The following is a 21,189-nucleotide window of genomic DNA, read 5'->3' on the forward strand; positions in this document are numbered from 1 at the left end:
TAATTAAATTGTTTACCTAAACACATCATATGTATTATCAACCTCTTCTTGTCACACATTTAACAGTAAATCAGGATACGTATATGGTAGTATAGGGAAACTGATAAACCCAATTCACATTCAATATATTGCACCAAAATCAGATGCAAAAACTACAACAGTAGTGCCCTTTTCGGCATTTTATCCACATATAAGCATAATTAGAACTAAGTTTCAACAAGTTTCACAGCAACAGCAACAGCAACTACATGACAGATTTGATGAAAACAGTGATATGTTAATGATTTGGGATGTTAGAAATTTTTTATTTTATTCTCATATGTGCTTCATCAATTTAGAGATATAATTCTTAAGAAAGTAGAATGTAAACCAAATTCAACATTGCAAACTTGCTTGGTAAGTTGAGGTTTAACCTACCTATACACTATAAGTTGGTCTTATCTCTAATTGTTGTAGGTTCTTCAACATACTTCATTACAATGAGGACTGAAAATTTCAGGCATAGGACTAAGCGGAACCCAATGATGGGTGACACAAAGTCTAACAAACTTGACCAGGATAGGTTCTAAATGACTCTCTAGTTGATATGGTCTCTTTGGCAATAATAAAAAATTTAACTTTATGCATCAATTCTGCACAAAGATCAAGAATGAAGAAGTTCACATCACTTAAGCGTAAAGAAAGAAATGCAAAGTCACCACTATAATCACTAGATTCACAAACAGAAGTGAAGGACATTTACACTGAAACTACATAACTTTTTTAGATTAGCAAATGTTAGCTTTTGTTAGCCTTTGTTAGCCGAGAGGGGTAGCTCAAACGAACCCAAGACTGTCCCTTTCTCTCTTCCACTTTTACTACCAAGTCAACCTTACATCTCTCCCTTCAGATAAGGAACAATATGTCTGAAACTGCATAATAACATAACAGAACAATATTTTATCAGCAAGCAATCAAACTCTCACAGGTACTAGTACAAATAAAACCAGGAACTAAATTAACATGAGAAGAACAAAGTTGAAGGGAGGGTCTTGATGTGAAATATGCTATGACAATTTGAATCTCCACTAATGTCATAGAGAATTCAACACTCTTAACATACTCAAAAAATCCTTTGTGCTGATTAACTAATTCTGGGAATTTACAGAATAAACAAACGCTATCTTTTGGCAGAACAAGTTAGAAGCCTTCTCTCACAACCTTTACTTACAAAATATATACCTCGCATATGACTCAACCCTGGGTGCCCCCTCATACTTACACCGTAGTCCACAATTTAACTCCCTGTACCTTCCACATACTTCCCCCTTACCACAAAAAATAAGATCCCACTACAGGTCTCGTTAAAAAATCAGACATAAATTAGAAGACTTACATGAAATTATTCAGTTTCATCATAACAGCACCTCTACAAGTGCTTCAGCATTATGGGCATTCCAAATCCAATGCCATCATAAATACATAGCCAATTTATTGTTTCAATTTGGTTGGGCAACCTTGGATACGCTTTTTCGCCTCTTCAAAAACCCATCCATTAACTTGATATACGTATATTTATTTAAACCAATTCCCTTCTCTTCTGACTCTTGAAATAGTTTCATTGCCTCCTTGTACTTTCCCTGGGTACACAAATCACTTATTTGCTCTGAGTACATAATATCACCTGAAGCATCAAGCTCTTGGGAAGTTTCATGAGGTTTCACATCTTGCCCTGCCTCTAAAAGTTTTGACATGAATTTCTCAGCTTCCTCAGTCCTACCGGCATGAGTAAGCGCATTAACAATGGCATTATATGTATACCGGTTAGGCTCCAATTTTTTCCCTTCCATTTCAGTTATAAGATCAAATGCTTCCTCCAGTCTCCCTTCTTTGCAAACTGCTGATATCAATGTGTTGTATGTAACTACATCAACGGAAGCCTCTTTGGAAACCAATGAGTTAAAGAGTTTAAAAGCTTTCTCCAGCATGCCCTCTCTGCAGAGTCCTCGAAGGAGAATATTACGTGTAAAGATATCTGGTTTGAAGGACTTCCCTATCATTTTGTTATGGAACTCAAACGCTTTCTCTACCATTCCCTCCCAGCAGTAACCATGAATAACGATGTTACATGTAGACTCGTCAGGGACCAAACCCTTCTCCAAAAGCTCATTCAATTTATCCACTGCTTGATCAGTTTTCCAAGACAGGCATAACCCTCTGATTAGAGTGTTGTAAGTGACAACACTAGGAAGAATCCCTCTTCCCTTCATCTCCTCCCAAAGCTTCAACGCTTTGTCTTCCTGCTCAGCCTTAAAGTACCCCATGATCAGAGTTCCATAGGTCACCTCATCAAGAATATAACCCCGCTTCCCAGCCTGCACAGTTAACTCATACGCCTCTTCAAGCTTCTTCTCCATACACAAAGTATGTAACACACTGTTAAGAGTAAAAACATCTGGCTTCAAACCCTTCCTTGCCATCTCATCCATCATCTTAAACGCCTCTCCCAACTTCCCTGCTTTACAATAACCATTAATCATAGTATTATAAGTAAAACGATCGGGATAAACCCCACTCTCCACCATCCGCACCACAGCATCACTCGCCTCATCAATCTTACCTTCCTTACATAACCACTTAACCACTATATTGTGAGTCACCACATTCATCTCAACCCCCCTCAACTTCATCTCCTCAATCAACCTAAACCCCTCAACGCTGCCACACCACTTAAAACACCCATCAATCAAAGTATTATAAGTAACAACATCCGGTATCAACTTCAAACTCACCATCTCATCTCTAACCCTAATAGCCTCATCAATCTTCCCCTCATCACACAACCCCCTAACCAAGGTATTATAAGTCCAAATGTCCGGCAAGACACCATCTTTAGTCATCAAGTCAATAACTTCAGCAGCCTCCTTCAACCACTTCAACCTGCAATACCCATGAACAAGGATATTATAAGTATTCCTATTGGGAACCAATCCGACATTCTTCATTTCCGTAAGCACATCCCTCACTTTACTCAACTGACCTTTCTTGCACAGGGCATCTAAAATGGTGTTGTAGGTGACGTTATCAGGGAAACACCCGAATTCGGGCATTTGCTGAACAAGCGCAAGGGCGTGATCAAACTTTTTATGGCGGCAGTAACCGTAGATGAGGATGTTGAAAGTGTTGGTGTTGGGCTTGACGCCGAGGGCGACGGCGTCGTGGAAGATGCCGGAGGCGAGAAGGGTGGAGTGGGAGGAAAGGGAGCGGACGAGGGAGTTGAGGAGGGTGTTGCAGGTGAGGAGGTTGGGAGTAAAACGCAATCGTTTCATTTTTTGGAAGAGGAGATAGGCGTGGTGGGTGTGGCCGGTGTGGACGTAGGCGCCGAGGGCGGTGTCAAGAAGGGGTTTGGAGAGGGAGCGGCGGGGGCGGAGGAGGAGCGCGTGGAGGGCGTGGGTGCGGTCGGATGAGATGAAGGAGATGAGGAGGGACTTGGCGTCGGAGAATTTGCGGCGGAGGAGGAGGGGAGGGAGAATGGAGAGAAGCGCGTGAGGGGAGGAGCGTAGCGGAGGTGGAGCGTGGGTTTGGAGGCAATTGAAGAAAGAGAGGAGCGTGGTGGGATTGGAGCAGAGAGTGTTGCATGAGAGAATGGAGTCGATGAGAGTGGGAGTGAGGTGAGGGATGAAACGTTGAAGTTTCTCTGATTCCAATTCTCCATTCTCCTTCTTCTGTTGCAGAATCCTCGTCACGCCTTCCACCACCTCTTCCTCCCTCATCTTCTCTTTCTCTCTGCCCGGGGTTTAGTTTAGGGTTTTTCCTCTGCATAACATCATAAACAACAACAAAGAGAAAACCTCATTTAATTTTACTAAATTTTACATCCACGGATTTTTTTGTTCTTTTTAATTTTTTGTAAGTGGAGATGTAGTTTATATTTTGTCTCGTCTATTATTATTGACGTACCTCTATATTATTAAAAATAAATATTTTTTTGTGATTTTATATTTAATTTAAATTATGATATTGAATTTAATATAAAATATTATTAGTTTTTATTGTTTTGATAACTATTTATTATTGATTTTTATTATTTTATTTTTTAAATAATAAAGCATTCTCGTGTAGTAAATGGTAATATGAAGAACAATTAAAGAATATAGCACTAATAGTAAAAAATTTAATAGAAAACACTTAAAATTTAATTATACTTTGTTTACTAACTGAGATTGTCTTTGATTAGGGAGATGTTGATAAAGAAAGACTCTAAACTAAACCATAAATTCATTATCTTGAAAAAATAATAATTGCATCACTTAATTAATAAAAAAAGTTAAATAATATTACAAAATGTTAAAATTTTAAATATTAATTTTTTTAAAAAAGAATACTTTAAAATATATAAGTTTATAATAAGTTTAGCAGTCAGCACAATTCATGGTATTTCTATTTAAACAAAGATCATTCCAAAAAAATTTGAACCGAACAAATAATACAAATTTTAAAATTCTGGCAAAAATAGAGAATAGAAAAGAGATAGCAGCGATTCTTACTCATCCCCAATTGTTGCGTGTGAGGCGGTGGTGAGTACGCAGACATAATCTGGAATGGAAGCGACGAAGGTAGTAACAGTGAAAGCAATGGAAGCAACTCCGTTAACTTTCAAAGACTACGGCCAGGTCGTCGAGGCTTCGCCGGACGGCGATGAATTTGGTCCACACGACGCTCAACTCGACCTTACCCATGGAACTCCCAGGTTTCATCTTTCATTCAACCTTCAATTTTTAGGGCTTTTCTCACCCTCCCTCTGTTTTTTGCCTCTTGTTAATTCCACTCGTATTATTATAGAATTGAATTTTAATGCCATCCAATAGGTGCAACTTACAGGTAAATTGAATGTCTTAAGTTGAAAAAAAAAAAAAAAAAACATACATGGACATTGAAATTTTTCTTACCAACTGTTATCAGTATCTGCGTAACTCCAAACAATCATGAAGTAGTTAGTAACTCGAATTCAGATGAGGTACTTTCCTTATAAACGGTAGAGTTGAACTAGTTATGCCACCGTTAAAATCAATGCTTCACATGTATAGAGTAATAAAAGCAACCTTGAATGCCAAAATAACCTTGGTTTCTCAATACTTTTTCCTCCAAACATGCAAAAGGGTTTGTTTCAGAGGAAAAAAAGTGAGAGTTACGTGCTCTCCCGGGTTATAATACTCAGTGCAATAGGGGTGAAAGCAAACCGTCTGGTAAATTCAGGGACCACTTTTCAAGTGCGGGATATTTTGGGGAGTAAATTGCTATTTTGGTCTTTTCTGAAGTGTAAAAGCCGCAGTCTGGTCATTAATGCCAGTATCACTAGGACTTATAATTGGTTTGTTGGGTTACATTTAATATTTTATTGATTAGTCTATGCTTTTGCCATATATAGTTTTGTAGAGATTAGTTGATTGTTTTATTTAGTGTTGCAGTATCATCTCTGCTGTTAGGATTATATTTCCTTTTTCTTCTTTCTTTTTGTATTCGTAGATAAATTTGAGGTATCTTGTGCTCTAACTAGCCAACATAATCTGGTTACCCCTGTAAACCTATAAATCAAAATTCATTGGCATAGAAACCATGGAATTCATTGTGGAATCTTTGCAAAAACAGCGTCAAATATGATTTTCTGTGCATATTTTGTCAGCTTTATTAAGCTTGTATAATTACTCAACTCTCTTATTTGGATTGGTATAAAGCTTATGTATTTGATAGGTTCTACATTATGCATCTTGAGAATCGCCCGCTCAAGTTTTCTAGTATTACACATCATGCAAGCGTGACTCAGTGCCTCGGATCTGTTGGTGGGCATGCCTGGTATCTTGGAGTGGCAAAGTCATCCATTGTTGATTCAAATGAAACAAAGGATGACACGGGCAAGAAGATTGTGCAGTCCCGTTGCGGTCATTCATACGTGCCTCCTGACATTGATGGTGTCCAAGTTTTCAAGGTTTCAGGTTCCAAATTTCTTAAGCTTAACCGAGGAACGTGGCATGCTGGCCCTCTATTTAAGGCAGATGCAATGGACTTCTACAATCTAGAGTTGAGCAATACAAACGTGAGTTCTTCTCCTATCTTTTTTCCAGGATAATTTGGCAGCTGTATGCATCCTAGTTCATTTGTAAGATTTTATGTTTTAGTGGATGTTGCTCTGGCTCACATGGCCTTTTATTCTACGAACAGGTGATTGATCATACCCAACACAACTTTAAGGACAATGGAGTGGTCTTTTTAGTTGAGGAGTAACTTCAGAATTTTATCTAGTTTCCAGCATTTCAACTATTTCTGTATATTGTTGGTCAATAAATGACAAATGTCATTTGTATATAATTTCTGGGAAGTTCAGCGTTCTGCATCATGTGTAAAAATTTCATGCAGTTTGAACAAAAAATACAACATTCATCTTCTGCATGTTTGAACAAAATATATCTAATGGCTTATTAGTAGAGTAAAAGGGGAACCACTAATTTCGGACCTAATGGTGGTGGGGTTTAGTTAGTTTACACAAAGTCCTAAACTGTAACTTTGGCAACTTCTTCTTGCACCTCCGTACATTTCTCCTTGCAACCCCATACATTTCTCCTTGCAACCCCATACATTTCTCCTTGCAACTCCACAGGTTAAGTGAAAAGACATTTTTGCCCTTATCTTCCTCCATCTTCATATATTCACTAGCATCCCTTCTTCTTCCTTCACCTCCACCTCCACCTCCACCGGCACCCATATCTTCTTCCTCCACCTTTACCAGCCGGCTCCACTCATCACCTTCCTCAGAAAGACATTTCAGATTGTGCAACATCAAATGCAAAATAAAAAATAATTGTGTTTTGAAATGTATAAGCTGAAATATATATTTAATTTTGTATTTCAGAATATGTAATTGGAATATAACATTTAAATTTCAGATTGTACATTTTAAAATATACTTAAAATATAGTTTTTATACATTTTAGATTATATTTAAAATGTATAAAATATAGATTTTTGTATTTTAAATTATACATTCCAAAATTAAAAATGAAAAGAAAGTAAAATTAAAATTTTTAAATGTATGAAGGTCTGGAAAGAAATTGTGGAGGTGCAGAATGGAAGTTGCCTGTAACTTTTAAGAGCTATATGATCTAAAAGTTAATTGAGAGTTATGTTTTAAATTAAGTAAATAAAATGAATTCAGTTTTTTTATTTATTTTATTTTAAACATTCATTTTATTCTATGTGAATGTTTAATAAACAAAATTATGATGAATGTATGGTGCTGATAAAAAAAAATGATGAATGTATGGCATGCAGTAATTTTGGAAGCTTAAAATACAAATGTGCTGAATAAATTTAAAAGATTTTATGACTTGAGGTTAGTTTCAATGAAAATTTTAATGTTTCAATTGATAGTTTCGAACAAATTTGGATAGCGTAATTGATTCAGTTCATAAAACTTTTGCGCAAAGGAAAATTTGACGGTTGGGTAGAATAAAAAGTCAAATGTGGAAGAGGACCTTAGTGGTTCCCCTTTTACTCTACTAATAAGCCATTAGATATATTTTGTTCAAACATACAGAAGATGAATAAATTCATTGATTTTATGGGTTTTAAAAAGAACTTCGGATGCGGCGTCCATTTATAGTATTGATCAAATGAAAAATTCAACAGGAAAAGTTTTGGTTCTCTGCAAGTCATTCCAACCTCGATTTTGCCAGAAAACGAAAAGCTAATAACAGTAATTTTACATAATTTTTTTCTTGAAAAGGGTACTACTTAACAAAATTTTGTTAAAAGCAATTTACAAATCATGAGATAACACAGACTTTGATCGATGAGGTGAAAAAATAAATTCAGAAGTATTTGACTGTTCTGTCGGAGTGGTTGATGTATCTCCGTATTGATTATCATTACTCAGCTCCCATCAACTGCATGAGGAATTAGCACAGAACTTAATTCATTGAGATTCTTATAAAACAGGTGGTTGGTTAATATTTGAACTGCAGAAAAGCATGAGTAGTCACCTTGAATATATCTCCAAACATCCCCATGGGGTTCTTTCGCTGTACTCCAAAGAACCTCTCCGCAGTATCATCTAGCATCTGAATCACAGTTTGTCACATCAAATGCAGCACATGGCTTGAAATTACAGTTTCGTGCAAAAACAAAAATAACCTCAATATAATCACAGAACAGTAGTTAGAATTTTCATTGGACAATACGGATACGCCCATATATTCATTTGCTACCAACAACAGAGAGGAAAACAGATCATGACTTGGTCTGGTAAGTTATCTGACCTCATTGAACGCAGGTTCCCTTTCAATGCTTGGCCTAAAATTTACTCTTAGCATATTAAAAAGTGGTAGAGCATCTCTCTCCAACCTGGCATAACAGAAAAAAAAGGCATTATTGGTTTGCAACAAAAATGGAGCTCTAGATATTTGAAACTACAATAATAGAATCCATTAAAAACATAATCAAGTAGTCTCCCTAAATATGATTCCTATTAAGTGGTAACCAATTAATTATGTCTCTGTTCCTGTCCTTACAGCACAATAAGGTAATTTTAGTTTGATTTCTTTTGTTCCTATCCATTGTCCATAACAAAGTGAAGTTTTCAAATCCTGTCATAGATGAAATTTAGAAACAAATAAAATACTAAATAATCTTGGAACTGAATCGCTTCCGGTCCCCTTAAAACCCTTAAAATTAAAGTAATGCAAAATGCCCCTTTTGTGTGTCAGCATTTAGAACAGAAATTGATCAATTTTTTTGTTTAAGTTGAACAACATAAAAAACTTACGTTCGCAGAAGATAATTAATGAATTGCATCAACTCTGACTTAGGAAACGTAGCCTCAGCTGATTCGACTTGCGTCTTTATCTCTTCCATTAGTATGCTCGCGTCTCTCAAATTGCCTACAGATAAATACCTATAGTGCAAGAAATGAGCAATTCATCAGTTTGAAACATTGTTTAAATAAGCAGGGAATTACAGCTGAAAGACACTAACCAAACAAAACATGGACTTTAAATTTAGGCTTAATTAGTCGGATGGTACCAACTTTTGTTCAGATATGTCAGTTTGGTACCTATTTTTAAAAAGATATCAATCGAGTCCCAACTTTTGAAAAAATGTCTCAAAATTAGGTCTCTTTCAGAAAAAAATTATTAATGCCGTTAATTTTATTCATGACTTTTACCACTAAATATTAATATAAATATCAATACTTAATTTTGTAAGTCATTTTAAATATCAATATCGTTAACAGTGGTAATATTTTTTTTTTTTCTGAGAGGGACCTAATTGAAACATCTTTTCAAAAGTTGGGACTCAATTGACACCTTTTTAAAAGCAGATACCAAACTGACACATCCGAAGAAGAGTGAGTACTATCCGACTAATTAAACCTTAAATTTAATAAGCATGTTAACATCATCGAAAACAGTGGATTCACGTCTTTACACTTCAATTGTCACATAGGATGCCCACCGAAAGGGCATTGGTAGAGAGGTCATGGGGTTAAGTAACTATGCATACATCAATGATGATTAGTAAAACTGAAGTGAAAATTTGCTTCATTATCGCTTAAACTAGAGATACCAAAACATGGAGTGGAGGATAGCTTTAAACTGATTCTATTATCGGTTTCTTTTAAGTTTGTTTTTATTAGCAAGAAACAATATCCTAATCTTACATTCTGTGATCTGAATAGGAAGTGGTTTTTTTGACAATAAAGTAGATGAAAACTTAGCGATAATACATACTGCCAGATACAAGAGAAATATCTATGCACTACAGTTGTAATGAAATAAGAAAAACATAAATTTCATCATGGTATAAATGCATGTATTCAGTAGTCAGAAACATAACTAGAGAGAATTACATACTAAAATGCTTTTACCTTAAAACTGCCCGAGCAATGGCCAAATCGTCTTCACCAGGGTAACACTACAACATTTGAAAAAACAATCAGTTTATCCTTCCCAAAACTATACCATAAGAAAAAAGTAAATTCATCAGCTATCTCCTCCATTTAAGTTTGAGAATAAAAATAATATAACAGTCATAAGCATAAATAAACATCAGAAAAGTCGATCAAAGCTTTAGCAGAAAAGTAGATCAAAATCGTCGGTATGCCTCCCACACAATATTGGAAAGCTGAGCCAAATAACAAGGAATAAAAACCTTAGGAGGCTGACCTTGCCCAAAAAACTGACGAGAGTAGTAGCAAACTTCTTTGGATTATTTCCTTTCACGTAATGATATGTAACTTTAGCCATATCCTGCATGTAAAATGCAAATGGAATTCACTCGCTACATAAAAATCATAAAATTTAAATCTTTTAAAGTCAAGCAAAGCTTCAAAGCATAAAGCTATTTCCATAGCAGCCCCAAAATTCAGATATATCACTTGATCCAAACAATCTATGCAACAATGTACTCTAACTTAAGTTTTTTTTCTTTTTTTTATCAAAAGTTCATGTTAGGCATCACTATATTCTTTGACATCTCAGTTATATTGACATCCCAAACACATCTATGATGGTCATCATCACATGAAAAATATTATTAAAAAATAAACAATCATGGGGCCAAACCAAACCCATGATCAAAGAATACATGGCACACTTTAAACCAAAACTAAGCTCCCCTATACATTGGAAGTTTATATCTGTTATGAAAAAATTCAAACTAATACTAGAATGTAAAACAGAATACCATTTAAATTTCTCTATTTACCAAATCCATATTAGCCAACTTATTAATATAATGATCTTTTTCCCTAAAAATACGTAAAACTTTAAACTATGTATCTCTACAAAGAGTTAGACATTTCCTCCATCTTCCTCTAAGAATCCAAGGAACTATATTTTAATTATCAAAAGTTTTACACACCAAACTGAGTCACGTTCCAACCAAAGATGTGGGAACTTCTCCTTCTGAGCACACTCTATAGCATAGATAACTCCCATAAGTTCCGCATGAAGACAATTTTGCAGGCCCAAAAAATCAGAAAAACTACTAACATATTCCCCTTTACTACCTCTAAAAATACCACCACAAGCAGCCATCAATATTTACTTTGATCAAATGTACTTTTGGGAATTCCCAAATCACTGAGATTAAAGGAGAAGGGGTATAAAGACCAAGTCGGAATATCAAAAAATTTTAACACCTTAAAATCAGATATATTATAAATAGATTTAAACAAAGAAGAACCAAATTTTATATCAGCATTGCCTAGTCTCATGTAAACTGAGATAAATTCAAGGAAATTAAGGGTACATATAAGATTAAAAAAGGAGGTCCCTTTACCCAGCCCTTAAAAGTATCAGCTTAAAACAGCTACCACTAGAGCAAACAAGAGAAATAAGGAGTCTCCAAGCCTGACCTCCAGCATATCTTTAAAACAAACATTTGCGACTAAAATCACTGAAAAAGTAGTAGCTGAGAGACATCCGATAATTTCATCATCTCTATCTAGTGCCTAACCCTTTCTAACAATAACACTGGTCTAGAAGCCATAGCTAACTCAAGCTTTTTCAAAACCAATTTGAAAATAAATCAAACGTTTTCAGAGAAATGAGAGGACCTGCTACAATTTGCAATTTATCCAATTCTAAACCCAGAGAACGTTGGCAATTTCTTCTCATCTCAGCCAATTTTCTATAATTTTAACAGCTACCTAATTTATATTCCACCTCAATAACTAACAATTTAATTTTCCAAACATTCATGACATGGCTTCCGAATTCTCTGTATCCTAATAGACACAATGCACCCAAAAATACCTAAATTTAGCCAACTAATCAATGTTTATGTTAATTTGTTAAACGTTGATCCAGAAAAGCTTTTACATATCTACACTCGTGTTTTTCTTCCACATAAAAATCAAAGATAAGATTCAAGAAAAAAGAGTGTGAAACTTACCACCTCCGGACTTTCAGAAAATATGTATTCAGCTAGCATGATGTGCAGCTCTGGAGATCCATTAATACCTGCTCCATTTTCGGCAGACCACCTGAGTAGAATAGCAGCAAAGAGAGAAGATATCAAACAAACAAATTATCATAATCTAGAATTTTTCCCAACAAGTAATTTAAATTTCTGCACACTCATTATAATTATGAGCACAAAAGTCTTATTAACAATAGATTTGGGAAATACGAATGCTTTTTCTTCTGTAATATTTCCATTTCAGAAATAATACACACTTCGTTTCCATTACTGAGATATGTTTTCCCTTTTAATCACAACTGATATTTCTGCTAAAATATTGGGAACTAAATCAACAAGCTAAATAATTTTGAAGTCAGCACCTGGATTTGAGATATGATGAGGATCAATCAAGTCAGAAACATAGATGAGAGGATCAATCATAAATCCTTTCACATCTTACGCCCTCAATTAACATTAGAAATTCTTAGTACTGATCAGTTAATTCAACAAACAAACAAAAAAAAAAACATAAATGCATGTGCAGGCAGAACAAGTCAAAACACTTTCCTCATATAGGATATTGCAAACTTTTCTCTAATATAGCTTGTAAATTGAAACAGATAAAAGTCACCTCGACTTATGATAAAATAGATTCTCAGTTAAAAATATTAATAAGATATCTAAATGCATTAATATCTTTCTGTAAACTGAACAATGAATTAAACTACATCTTTTAAGATAAACACAACAGTATTTGACCTTAATTCGCAAAGAAAAGAGACAGGAGAGTGTTAAATGTTAAATATAATCTAGAGAATTTTAATGTGTTGAGTCTCACCTGATAGCAGCTTTTAAGAATGAGGAACAGCCCTCAACACGTGTCTTTGCACTTCCAATGCTTTCAGAAAGCTGCTGCATGTCATCAACATCCCACAGGTGTTGTGGCAATGGAACCCGTGGAAATGACTTATAGATTTTCTTGAGACGTTCTACCATTAACATTTAAAAATAGTTAGTAATAAGAACCACTGTTTCATGGTTAAATAATATATGAATAGAATGAATGCTTATATGCAAGTCCATGATTAAGTAATAATTAAGAACAATTTACATCGCATCACAAATAAACCCACAAAAGAAATAATGACCCAAAAATAAAACTACATAAGAAAGGATAAAGAACGAACCAAGAATCTCCTCATCATATGGAACTTTCCCTTTTCCTAATATCTCCACAAACGATAAAGCTAATTCTGCTCCACAGGTTACCTTCGATGAATAGGAAATAACTGTTAAACTTTTCTGTTTGACAGGTCTACTGAATGTTTTAAATATAATGGAAAGGATCCTCTCTTTTTTTTCTGTTAGATATTCACTACTAACACTCTAAATGAATTTTTTAATCTTTTTAAATGCATGTGAAGAGAGAAATGGTATACATTTATGAGATGCAATCCTCTCATATCAATTAATACAGATACGAACATATATACATACAAACATAGGGATGGGCCTAAGCCCATATACAAAAAAGTATCTAACAGCATTTCAGATGTCTCAGATAGGCAAAAATACATGATCTAGATAGGAAAAGTAGCCAATCATGTTATATAATTCAAAGCCCAGCTCACATAACAGCAGACAAAGGAAAAATGAGGCAGAGACATGGTCTTTGAAGCCATCACAGCTCCTCCAGCCCCCCACCCACCCACAGAAAAAAGGCTGATAGTAGAACAGTAGAAATGAACAATATAAATTACAATAATATAACACTATAAAAATTATAAAACTGATAAATGCGTATCTTTAAAGACATTGAAATAGAAAATGTAGAACCTGCCCATTTGACAATTGAATGCACGTTCCTGAATGTAGGATATCTAATGCTTCGGAGTACCTCTGAGCAGATACATATCTGCAGCAAAGCATGTATGCTACATTAATGACTACACCTTATCTGATTAGTATGGATTAGCAAATGGAGTTGTAGACCAAAATAGTAAAGCTTGAACAAAAGAAAACCAAGGTTCATAACAAGATTGACCAAAAAAAGGGAAAGCATATTTACAGATAAATTAATTTGAATAGAGAACCAAAAAAGATGTTCCAATTTCAAGAGCAGAGGGTAAGATGCACCATAAAAGAAACCAGAAAATACAAACTAAAATGAAATAGCATTTAAAAAAGAATCCCATATGTTCTACACTAGAAAATATAACCTTGCCTTCTTTGCTCATAAAACTCAAGGGTGTGTTAGATAGAACAGCAAGAACAACTCAGGACAACCAATTAATTCAGAGCACAACTTTCTATCCTGTACGTTGTTTGATGAACAATGAATAAAACAAATTTAATAACACAGAGGACTTAGTCCTTCCAATGTGATTTTGGTTTGGGTTTTCATCTTCCGGTGAAATCTCATTGACCATGACAACTATGCCCTCCCAAGAACTCCTTTAGCAACCTCACACAATGTTCTCTTTTGAATATCCTTAACCACCTCTTTTTCTTCAATCTGTTACATTTCCTTTATATTTCTTTTTGTTTTTAATTGAATTATGCTCAACAACTAAGTTTTTCTAATTGGTATTTTAGTAGAATATTCACTACTCCCCTTTCTTAGTTTCTTATGTTGAAGATTGTGCCTCTTGACAACTTCATCTTGGCACTCTAACCCTTGAATTCAACTTTGTTAAAAAGGTGAGTAGGAGTGAACAGATGGGATAAGGATATGCGGGGAGAGACAGTGAGAAAGTTACATGCCAAAGGGAGTGGATTCCTTTTTGTTAAACTATATTTAAGACACACATTAAACTAAAACCATGTGTTTCTATGGCAGCATGAATGTTTCATTACATTGAGAAAACAAAATCAATATAATAAATTGAGGAATTTGATATCCTCTAAGAATAAAGATATGATACGAAAATAAATAAAAATATTCCTAATAATACGTGTATAATCTAGATATTCTTCAATATATAGGATTTCTATAATTATAATACTCCCCCCTCAAACTGGAGCATAAAAGTCTTATGTGCCTAGTTTGCTTCAAAATATGGTCGATCTTTAGTCAGCTTAGAGACTTATTGAATATGTCAGTCAACTCTTCACTAGCGGTGGTTTCTCCAAACTCCATTTTTTTCTCATATGAAACAACAATCTATCTCAATATGTTTGATCCTACCGTCTAAGACAACATTAGAGACATAGCACTTTTGAATAAAATATTTATTTTTGCGGGATAATACCGTCCTTACCATACATATGATAACAATGTCATCCACGTATGTAATGTGATAGATAAATATTTGGAGAGAATGATACTACGACAAACAATAAGTAACATAATTTGTATCATTCTAAATTGATAGATGACCATTCGAAAACATCCAAACCATGCATGGAGTGATTGCTTGAGACCATATGGAAACCTATGTAGATGACATATCATATCAAAATGACTCTCCCTATGAAACAAATTCAAGAGGATGCTCCATTTAAACTTCCTCATCTAGATCATCATGTAGAAATGCATTTTTTATGTCAAGCTGAAATAGAGTCAAATGATGAATGGCTACAATGGAAAAGAGAAGTCAAATAGACGTAATTTTGGCAACAGGAGATACAGTGCCATTAACCTTGGCCATAGATTTGTGTATCCTTAGGCAACCAAGCTAGCTTTATAGTGCTCACATTTTATCATTAGGTATCGTTTTAAGAGTATACAACCACCGATACCCAACAATTGATTGGCCAACTAGAAGAGGAACCAAGTCCCAGTACCACTACTTTGAAAGACACATCTCATTGACCATTGTTTGTCGCCACTCTGGGTGAGTTAAAGCTTCACCTGGAGACTTAGGATTAGTATGTATGTTGTATTATCCCTTACATTTTAGCAAATTAAACAGACCTTAAATCTATACAAACTTGGAATTCACCAAAACAAAACATTGCTTTAGATTACACTATCCAGCAACCCCAAAAAATAAGTATGTTATGAAAATTTATGGTATTGCTATCCTCTTCATCAATGATAAAAATTCCTTTTCAACAGCCCCAAATGATGAATGATGCCTCGCTATTTTAGTACTCTGTTATCCCTAGCTTGTAACTTCTACTACATAAACTAGTTTCGTAAAAAATGCACTAGTAGACGAAAGAAATAGCTATGCAAAAATTAATTACTTGCGCTTTAAAGTAGCAGTTCACGTTGAAGATCGCATAAAGAATATAAGGTAGACGGTGTACATTTCTCTTGAAGAATAAGTAACAAGAAGACACTGTACGAACCTGGCACTAATGGATTTGTACATTTGCTGAGCACCATAATAATTTCCCTCGTTCACAACCTTCTCCAATTTTTCAATATTCTGCACGTTGCAAACGCAAGAAACTTGATATGATACAAAAAAAAATGTAATGAAGCATAGAAAGAAAAAATTTCAGAAAGAAACCTCAAAAATAAAAAACAAATCAAAAGGAATAGAGAGTATAACCGTTAATTTTCAGACAATGCAACCGTTCATCGTCCAGGAAAAAAAAACATACAGTTTATTTATTATGAAAAATGAAAAATAAAAAAGATTTCGTTAAGAGGAATCTTGAAAAGGCAGAAGCAAAAAATCGAAGAATCGCAGATTTTGCTTACCTCTTGAGCGGGAGGTAGTTCGACTCTTCTGGATCTCTGTCGCGACATGACGACGACGCACTCTTCGTGCTTTTGCCAATGAAAAACTAAAATTGGGAAAAAGGAAAAAAAAAATGAGTATTTATAAAAGGACTATTAGGAGAATTTTGAGTTTCTCTAGGGACTAAAGTGAAAATAGAAAGTTTTGTTAAACAACCTTGGTGGTTAAGGGATAAGGAATAATAGGAAAATTGCGGTGTGAGGAAGATGAGTTGCAGAGGGTTTGTGAGAGGAGCTTCGTTAACTGCAAATGCAGTGTGGCATCGAAGAAGTTTCTTCCCAACGGTAACGGTTAGCGTCCACCACCGGAAGTTGTTAAAGTTTCAGAGCTTCTCTTCAACCACCACTTGTTCCTCTCTTCCGCCTCCGGATTTGCCTCGTTTGGCAAAAACTGCTCAAATTTCACTTACCCCAAACGAGGTTTTGCTTTGTTTTCTGTTATTTCATTTCCTTTCTAACTGTAAATATACTTTTCATCTGAATTTCAAACGTTAAAAAAATATGTTATTGCAGGTTGAAGAAATTGCCCCCAAAATTCAACAAGTTGTAGACTGGTAAGTCGAAACCCTCTATTTTGTAACAATATTTAATTGTATATTTCACTTCATATTAAGGAGATTCATTAGTAATTTTATGGCATTTAGTAAATTTTGATTGATAATATAGAATAACACTGATAGTTAAAAAGAATGTGATAGAGAGTGTGTTGCGAACCGGAAATTTGGATTCTGGAGGCTTTTTAGTTGGTTTTTGAGGACTAGCTGTTTGTTTCTAACTGCATATTTTGTTGTATTTGTGGAGATTATGCTTGCAGTGAACAAAACTTTTGAATTTGGATTGACTTGTATTGTGTGGCAGGTTTGGACAACTACAGGGTGTTGATCTTGAAAACGTTGAACCCTCCATCAGAGCAGGTTCTTTGTGAATACTTATCATTGCTTTCATCATCTATCCATGATTTCATATCCTTACATTGGATTTTCGGTACTGTTTGATTGCACCATATCTGGATGCCAAAAAAATGTTTCGAAATGCATAAGGCAAGTTCTTTCATCTTCCTTTTTTGTTGTGGATTTGGGAGGGTTGTTAATTGTGATTGCATTACATTCTTTCAGTAGAAAATGCATTGCATTGTTAGAGTGTTTTAGTTTGATAAAGTATGAGACCAGAATGAATGTGACAATGATATTGCTACCTTGTACTAAAGCTAATCAATACCTTGGCAAATGAACGGTATTATCCACTTTCTAGTCATTGATGTCTTATACTTCAACTTGGTCATGCTAGTCTCTTCAAATAATTGTGCTAATTGCCTGGGGTGGTTGTCTTTTGTCTATAACTTTTCATGAACAACCAGGAGGAAAACGCTATATCAATTGACATGTTAAAGTGATTTTCAGTTAATGTGTTTTCTACAACTTGTTATGTTCATTGGTTCTTTTACATGACTCGCAGAAAGCATCGTTTGCTCATTGGTTTGACTTCGCATTTTTTATTTGCTAATTATTTTTGTGTTATCTGTGTAGAAACTGAAAACAATTTGCGTGATAATGCTCCTGAAACATTTGACCATAGGTGAGTGGGTTGTTGTTCTTGTTCAGTATATGCCAATTGGACATAACTGGAAAACTAACGGTTCTAGCATGGTGTGTGCTTGACAGGGACGCCATGATCGCTTCTGTCCCGAGCTATGAAGAGCCTTATATCAAAGTTCCGAGGGTCTTAAGCATGGACTAAAGTTAAAATTGCTTACTTGAGTTATTTGGTATAAGGAAAAACACATTAAAATTGCTTTTTCTGTACTTTGAATCTCTTGGTTTCTTATTTGACCCAACTTTTCTTTTGGATTTTTCGAGAGAATTTAGTTCGGCCTGTGAACTCTGCACCTGCACTGAGTTAAAGTTATAGTCATGTGACTAGAATAAATATACTTATCCCATACCTACATGTATACTAATATACATTTACATTCATGTACAAATATAATTCCTTATACATGTAGGTTTTCAAAACAAAACAATGTATAACATGTTTATACCAGTAAATAGCTGGAGATACAGCATTTGATAAACATCTCCAAGAAAATACATCTCTAAGTCTAGCACTCTGTCTATCCAACATATGTATTATCATTGCTTGTTGTGTCAAAAATATTATCATTATTATAATTCAAACAATGACTCAAACATAACTAATCACTTTTAATTTTTCTTTCGAATTAGGTTTTTTTGTTTACAAAACTCAAACATAATACTTTAGTTAAAGAAATCAAAACCACTATCATCGAACTAAAGACTTGTTTATTTAATTATTACTTAATGTATTGACTAAATTTAGCCTCTAGAGTAAGATTTTTGAATACATTTAGGATCAAGAAAATGTAAAACACAAATGATGGTTTTTAATGAATTTCAATGATAAATACAAAATAAAGTAGTATATCAAATGAAAAGTGTTTGGGACGAAAAGATATGTTATTCATATATAGGATGTTTATGAAACATTTGAAAGAAAGAAAGAAATAATTAATTTGAATATGTTTGAAAGAAAAAAAGTTGTCCCTAAAGCATATTCTTTACTGATCTTCATTGGCTCTGTAAGTTTGAAAATATAAATTTTTCTTTCTTTTTTTCCCATACAATATTTTGTGATAATCTCTTTGGAAGAGAAAGTACCTTTCGTACTGCTATTTGCAAGCATTAGCTTCAAAGAAACATAAATGGCTGCTCCAATATAATCTTCATGCTTGAGAAGGACTCTAGTGATTGCAGATATTTGTAGTGCATTTCTGTGTGACAAAGTTTTCGATCATCACTTACTATAGTGCTATTGAACCGTCTTCTTCAATCACAATGATGCCTTTCACTCAACCAGAGTTAATATTCCATTAAAGTTTATTTCATAATTCTTTTTTAATTTTACTTACTGCATTTTTTTTTAGCAATTTTTACTTATTAGTGACATGATGGCTCAAGCTTTGTTTATGACCTATTGAACTCTTATTCTGTGATTATCAATGAAACTAAAATTGTGTCTTCAACTTAATAACAACTAAATCAACAGTATTTGTATTTATCTGTCTATAAAATGTTTTTTCGAGTAAGAAATGATGTTAATGTCAGCGCCAATTGATGATAGTGTCAATTTCTATTAGAGACTTATCTGCAACTGTAATGATGAAAAAAGGTGTAAGTATAATTTTAAAAAAATCCAAGAAATCTCATTCTATCTTAATCTTATCTTTTAATGGATGCTGATAAGAAGACTTTTGCATCTATTAGCTAAAGTTTTGTTTTTTATACAAAAAAAAAAGTATTTTTAATAAAATAAGTATTTATTATCACTTAAACTTATTAAAAAAAACAGAGTTTTGTGTTTTCTTTAGAAACAACTTAAAGTTGCTTCTCATAAAAGATCACATGAGTGAGAGATAAAATTTTAATCTAAAAAAAAAAAAAACTTTTTTCACGATCACAAATATCATTTGTTGCCCAAATAAAATGATGTAGAAATAAACAATTTTTAACCATCATTTATACTTTTAACATCAACAAGGAGACTCATTTTTCTGACTAAGACACAATCATCCATAATGCATCATCTTTCAAACAAAGATATCTTAATGAACATTTACATCTCTAAAGTTTTTTTTTTTTTATCTTTAGAATATTTTGAAACAAATAGATTATGTGTATTATTATATTAATGGCTTTAACGGAAAATTAGGTGTATGTTGGTAATGATAAAATGGAGGTGAGAACATAGATTTGTTTGGCAATAAGTTAGTGGGGAGTTAGTGGAAAGATATATGGCTAAAAATGATTCATGGCATGGCCATTTAAGATTTAAAAGTTGGAGTTCCTTGACTTAGTTATATATGCTGAAAGTGATTGCCATGATCGCTAAGATGAAGGAGAAACAATGATGCTTCTGTCTTTTTATGTTACAGAAAAAACGCCAAACCTAAACCTATGACATCGTGTGCTTTCTATAAAGCACTATACCATGAACGAAAGGGACAACATGTGAACATAATTTTTTCTTTCAGAAATTTAGTAAAGCCTATAACTGGATTTATCTTAATGTAGGATATTTTAATCAAATTGCAATAAAACTATGTGTATGGTGGTATTAATAATATATAGTACAAAAAATAAATCATTGAATGGCACGAGTTTATAAACTAAAAGTTATAGATATCTAAAATATCTTTATTATTAATAAAAAATTGTAAATCAAAATTTAAATTATTTTCTAACATTAAATAATAAGATTTTAGTTGCTTACTATTATTATAGTATAAATTAGCCTCTAAATTAGAAATGAACTAAGACTCTAATAATAATAAATATCTAATACATCAGTAACTACTATGTTAGAGACCTATTAATAATTTTGTTTAAAAATAATATTTAACTCAGTTAATATAGTATCTAATTATCTTTTATTTCAAAATTAGTTTCTGTTTAATGATTTTCTTGTAATAATGTATAAAAATATTAGTAAGAAAAAATTTATAATTGTAACATCTAATATAACACTAATTAATCTCTCATATA

General features: G+C 33.7%; 4 protein-coding genes across 6 annotated transcripts; 2 read left to right on the plus strand and 2 right to left on the minus strand.

Annotated features, from left to right (window-relative positions):
- Positions 1-358: 358 nt before the first annotated feature.
- LOC114191977 (Pentatricopeptide repeat (PPR) superfamily protein) lies at positions 359-4,658 on the minus strand. Of its 2 annotated transcripts, XR_014983876.1 has the most exons (3): positions 4,527-4,658; positions 1,376-3,795; positions 359-911 (listed from the first exon to the last, which is right to left on the minus strand). XR_014983876.1 is itself a non-coding variant. In XM_085665064.1 (2 exons), exon 2 carries the CDS (start codon positions 3,750-3,752, stop codon positions 1,479-1,481), a length of 2,274 nt encoding a protein of 757 aa, XP_085521190.1. In that variant the 5' UTR covers positions 3,753-3,795; positions 4,527-4,658; the 3' UTR covers positions 1,024-1,478. The 2 variants fall into 2 exon arrangements, 1 of the variants encoding a protein (XP_085521190.1); XM_085665064.1 differs by lacking the exon at positions 359-911 and having other exon boundaries at positions 1,024-3,795.
- LOC114190294 (uncharacterized) lies at positions 4,495-6,439 on the plus strand. 2 transcript variants are annotated; one of them, XM_028079123.2, is made up of 3 exons: positions 4,495-4,729; positions 5,731-6,073; positions 6,199-6,439. In XM_028079123.2, exons 1-3 carry the CDS (start codon positions 4,581-4,583, stop codon positions 6,259-6,261), a joined length of 555 nt encoding a protein of 184 aa, XP_027934924.1. In that variant the 5' UTR covers positions 4,495-4,580; the 3' UTR covers positions 6,262-6,439. The 2 variants fall into 2 exon arrangements, with proteins under 2 accessions (XP_027934924.1, XP_027934925.1); XM_028079124.2 differs by having other exon boundaries at positions 4,526-4,729; positions 5,715-6,073.
- A 1,160-nt stretch (positions 6,440-7,599) lies between these two features.
- On the minus strand, positions 7,600-16,922 carry LOC114192160 (golgi-to-ER traffic-like protein). The gene is made up of 13 exons (XM_028081784.2): positions 16,788-16,922; positions 16,592-16,677; positions 16,234-16,313; positions 13,774-13,852; positions 13,125-13,206; positions 12,776-12,926; positions 11,929-12,019; positions 10,197-10,280; positions 9,899-9,945; positions 8,798-8,926; positions 8,292-8,376; positions 8,016-8,093; positions 7,600-7,919 (listed from the first exon to the last, which is right to left on the minus strand). Exons 2-13 carry the CDS (start codon positions 16,637-16,639, stop codon positions 7,902-7,904), a joined length of 972 nt encoding a protein of 323 aa, XP_027937585.1. The 5' UTR covers positions 16,640-16,677; positions 16,788-16,922; the 3' UTR covers positions 7,600-7,901.
- On the plus strand, positions 16,791-18,571 carry LOC114192161 (glutamyl-tRNA(Gln) amidotransferase subunit C). The gene is made up of 5 exons (XM_028081785.2): positions 16,791-17,050; positions 17,144-17,184; positions 17,489-17,544; positions 18,157-18,205; positions 18,292-18,571. Exons 1-5 carry the CDS (start codon positions 16,838-16,840, stop codon positions 18,365-18,367), a joined length of 435 nt encoding a protein of 144 aa, XP_027937586.1. The 5' UTR covers positions 16,791-16,837; the 3' UTR covers positions 18,368-18,571.
- Positions 18,572-21,189: the final 2,618 nt, after the last annotated feature.

Source organism: Vigna unguiculata, chromosome 7, assembly GCF_037176805.1.
Source record: "Vigna unguiculata cultivar grain cowpea cultivar isolate G323 ecotype 2 chromosome 7, ASM3717680v1, whole genome shotgun sequence".
In the NCBI taxonomy this organism is placed as follows: Eukaryota; Viridiplantae; Streptophyta; class Magnoliopsida; order Fabales; family Fabaceae; genus Vigna; species Vigna unguiculata.

What these genes read in the sequence shown, in the direction of transcription:
- LOC114191977 (XM_085665064.1), bottom strand. Translation starts at nt 3,752, where the DNA reads ATGAGGGAGGAAGAGGTGGTGGAAGGCGTGACGAGGATTCTGCAACAG.
- LOC114190294 (XM_028079123.2), top strand. Translation starts at nt 4,581, where the DNA reads ATGGAAGCGACGAAGGTAGTAACAGTGAAAGCAATGGAAGCAACTCCG. An exon ending in CTTACCCATGGAACTCCCAG is followed by an intron (nt 4,730 to 5,730) that starts GTTTCATCTTTC and finishes TGTATTTGATAG; the next exon opens with GTTCTACATTATGCATCTTG. An exon ending in TAGAGTTGAGCAATACAAAC is followed by an intron (nt 6,074 to 6,198) that starts GTGAGTTCTTCT and finishes TTCTACGAACAG; the next exon opens with GTGATTGATCATACCCAACA.
- LOC114192160 (XM_028081784.2), bottom strand. Translation starts at nt 16,639, where the DNA reads ATGTCGCGACAGAGATCCAGAAGAGTCGAACTACCTCCCGCTCAAGAG. An exon ending in AACTACCTCCCGCTCAAGAG is followed by an intron (nt 16,314 to 16,591) that starts GTAAGCAAAATC and finishes TGCAACGTGCAG; the next exon opens with AATATTGAAAAATTGGAGAA. An exon ending in TTCAATTGTCAAATGGGCAG is followed by an intron (nt 13,207 to 13,773) that starts GTTCTACATTTT and finishes TATTCATCGAAG; the next exon opens with GTAACCTGTGGAGCAGAATT.
- LOC114192161 (XM_028081785.2), top strand. Translation starts at nt 16,838, where the DNA reads ATGAGTTGCAGAGGGTTTGTGAGAGGAGCTTCGTTAACTGCAAATGCA. An exon ending in TTTCACTTACCCCAAACGAG is followed by an intron (nt 17,051 to 17,143) that starts GTTTTGCTTTGT and finishes ATGTTATTGCAG; the next exon opens with GTTGAAGAAATTGCCCCCAA. An exon ending in TGAACCCTCCATCAGAGCAG is followed by an intron (nt 17,545 to 18,156) that starts GTTCTTTGTGAA and finishes TTATCTGTGTAG; the next exon opens with AAACTGAAAACAATTTGCGT.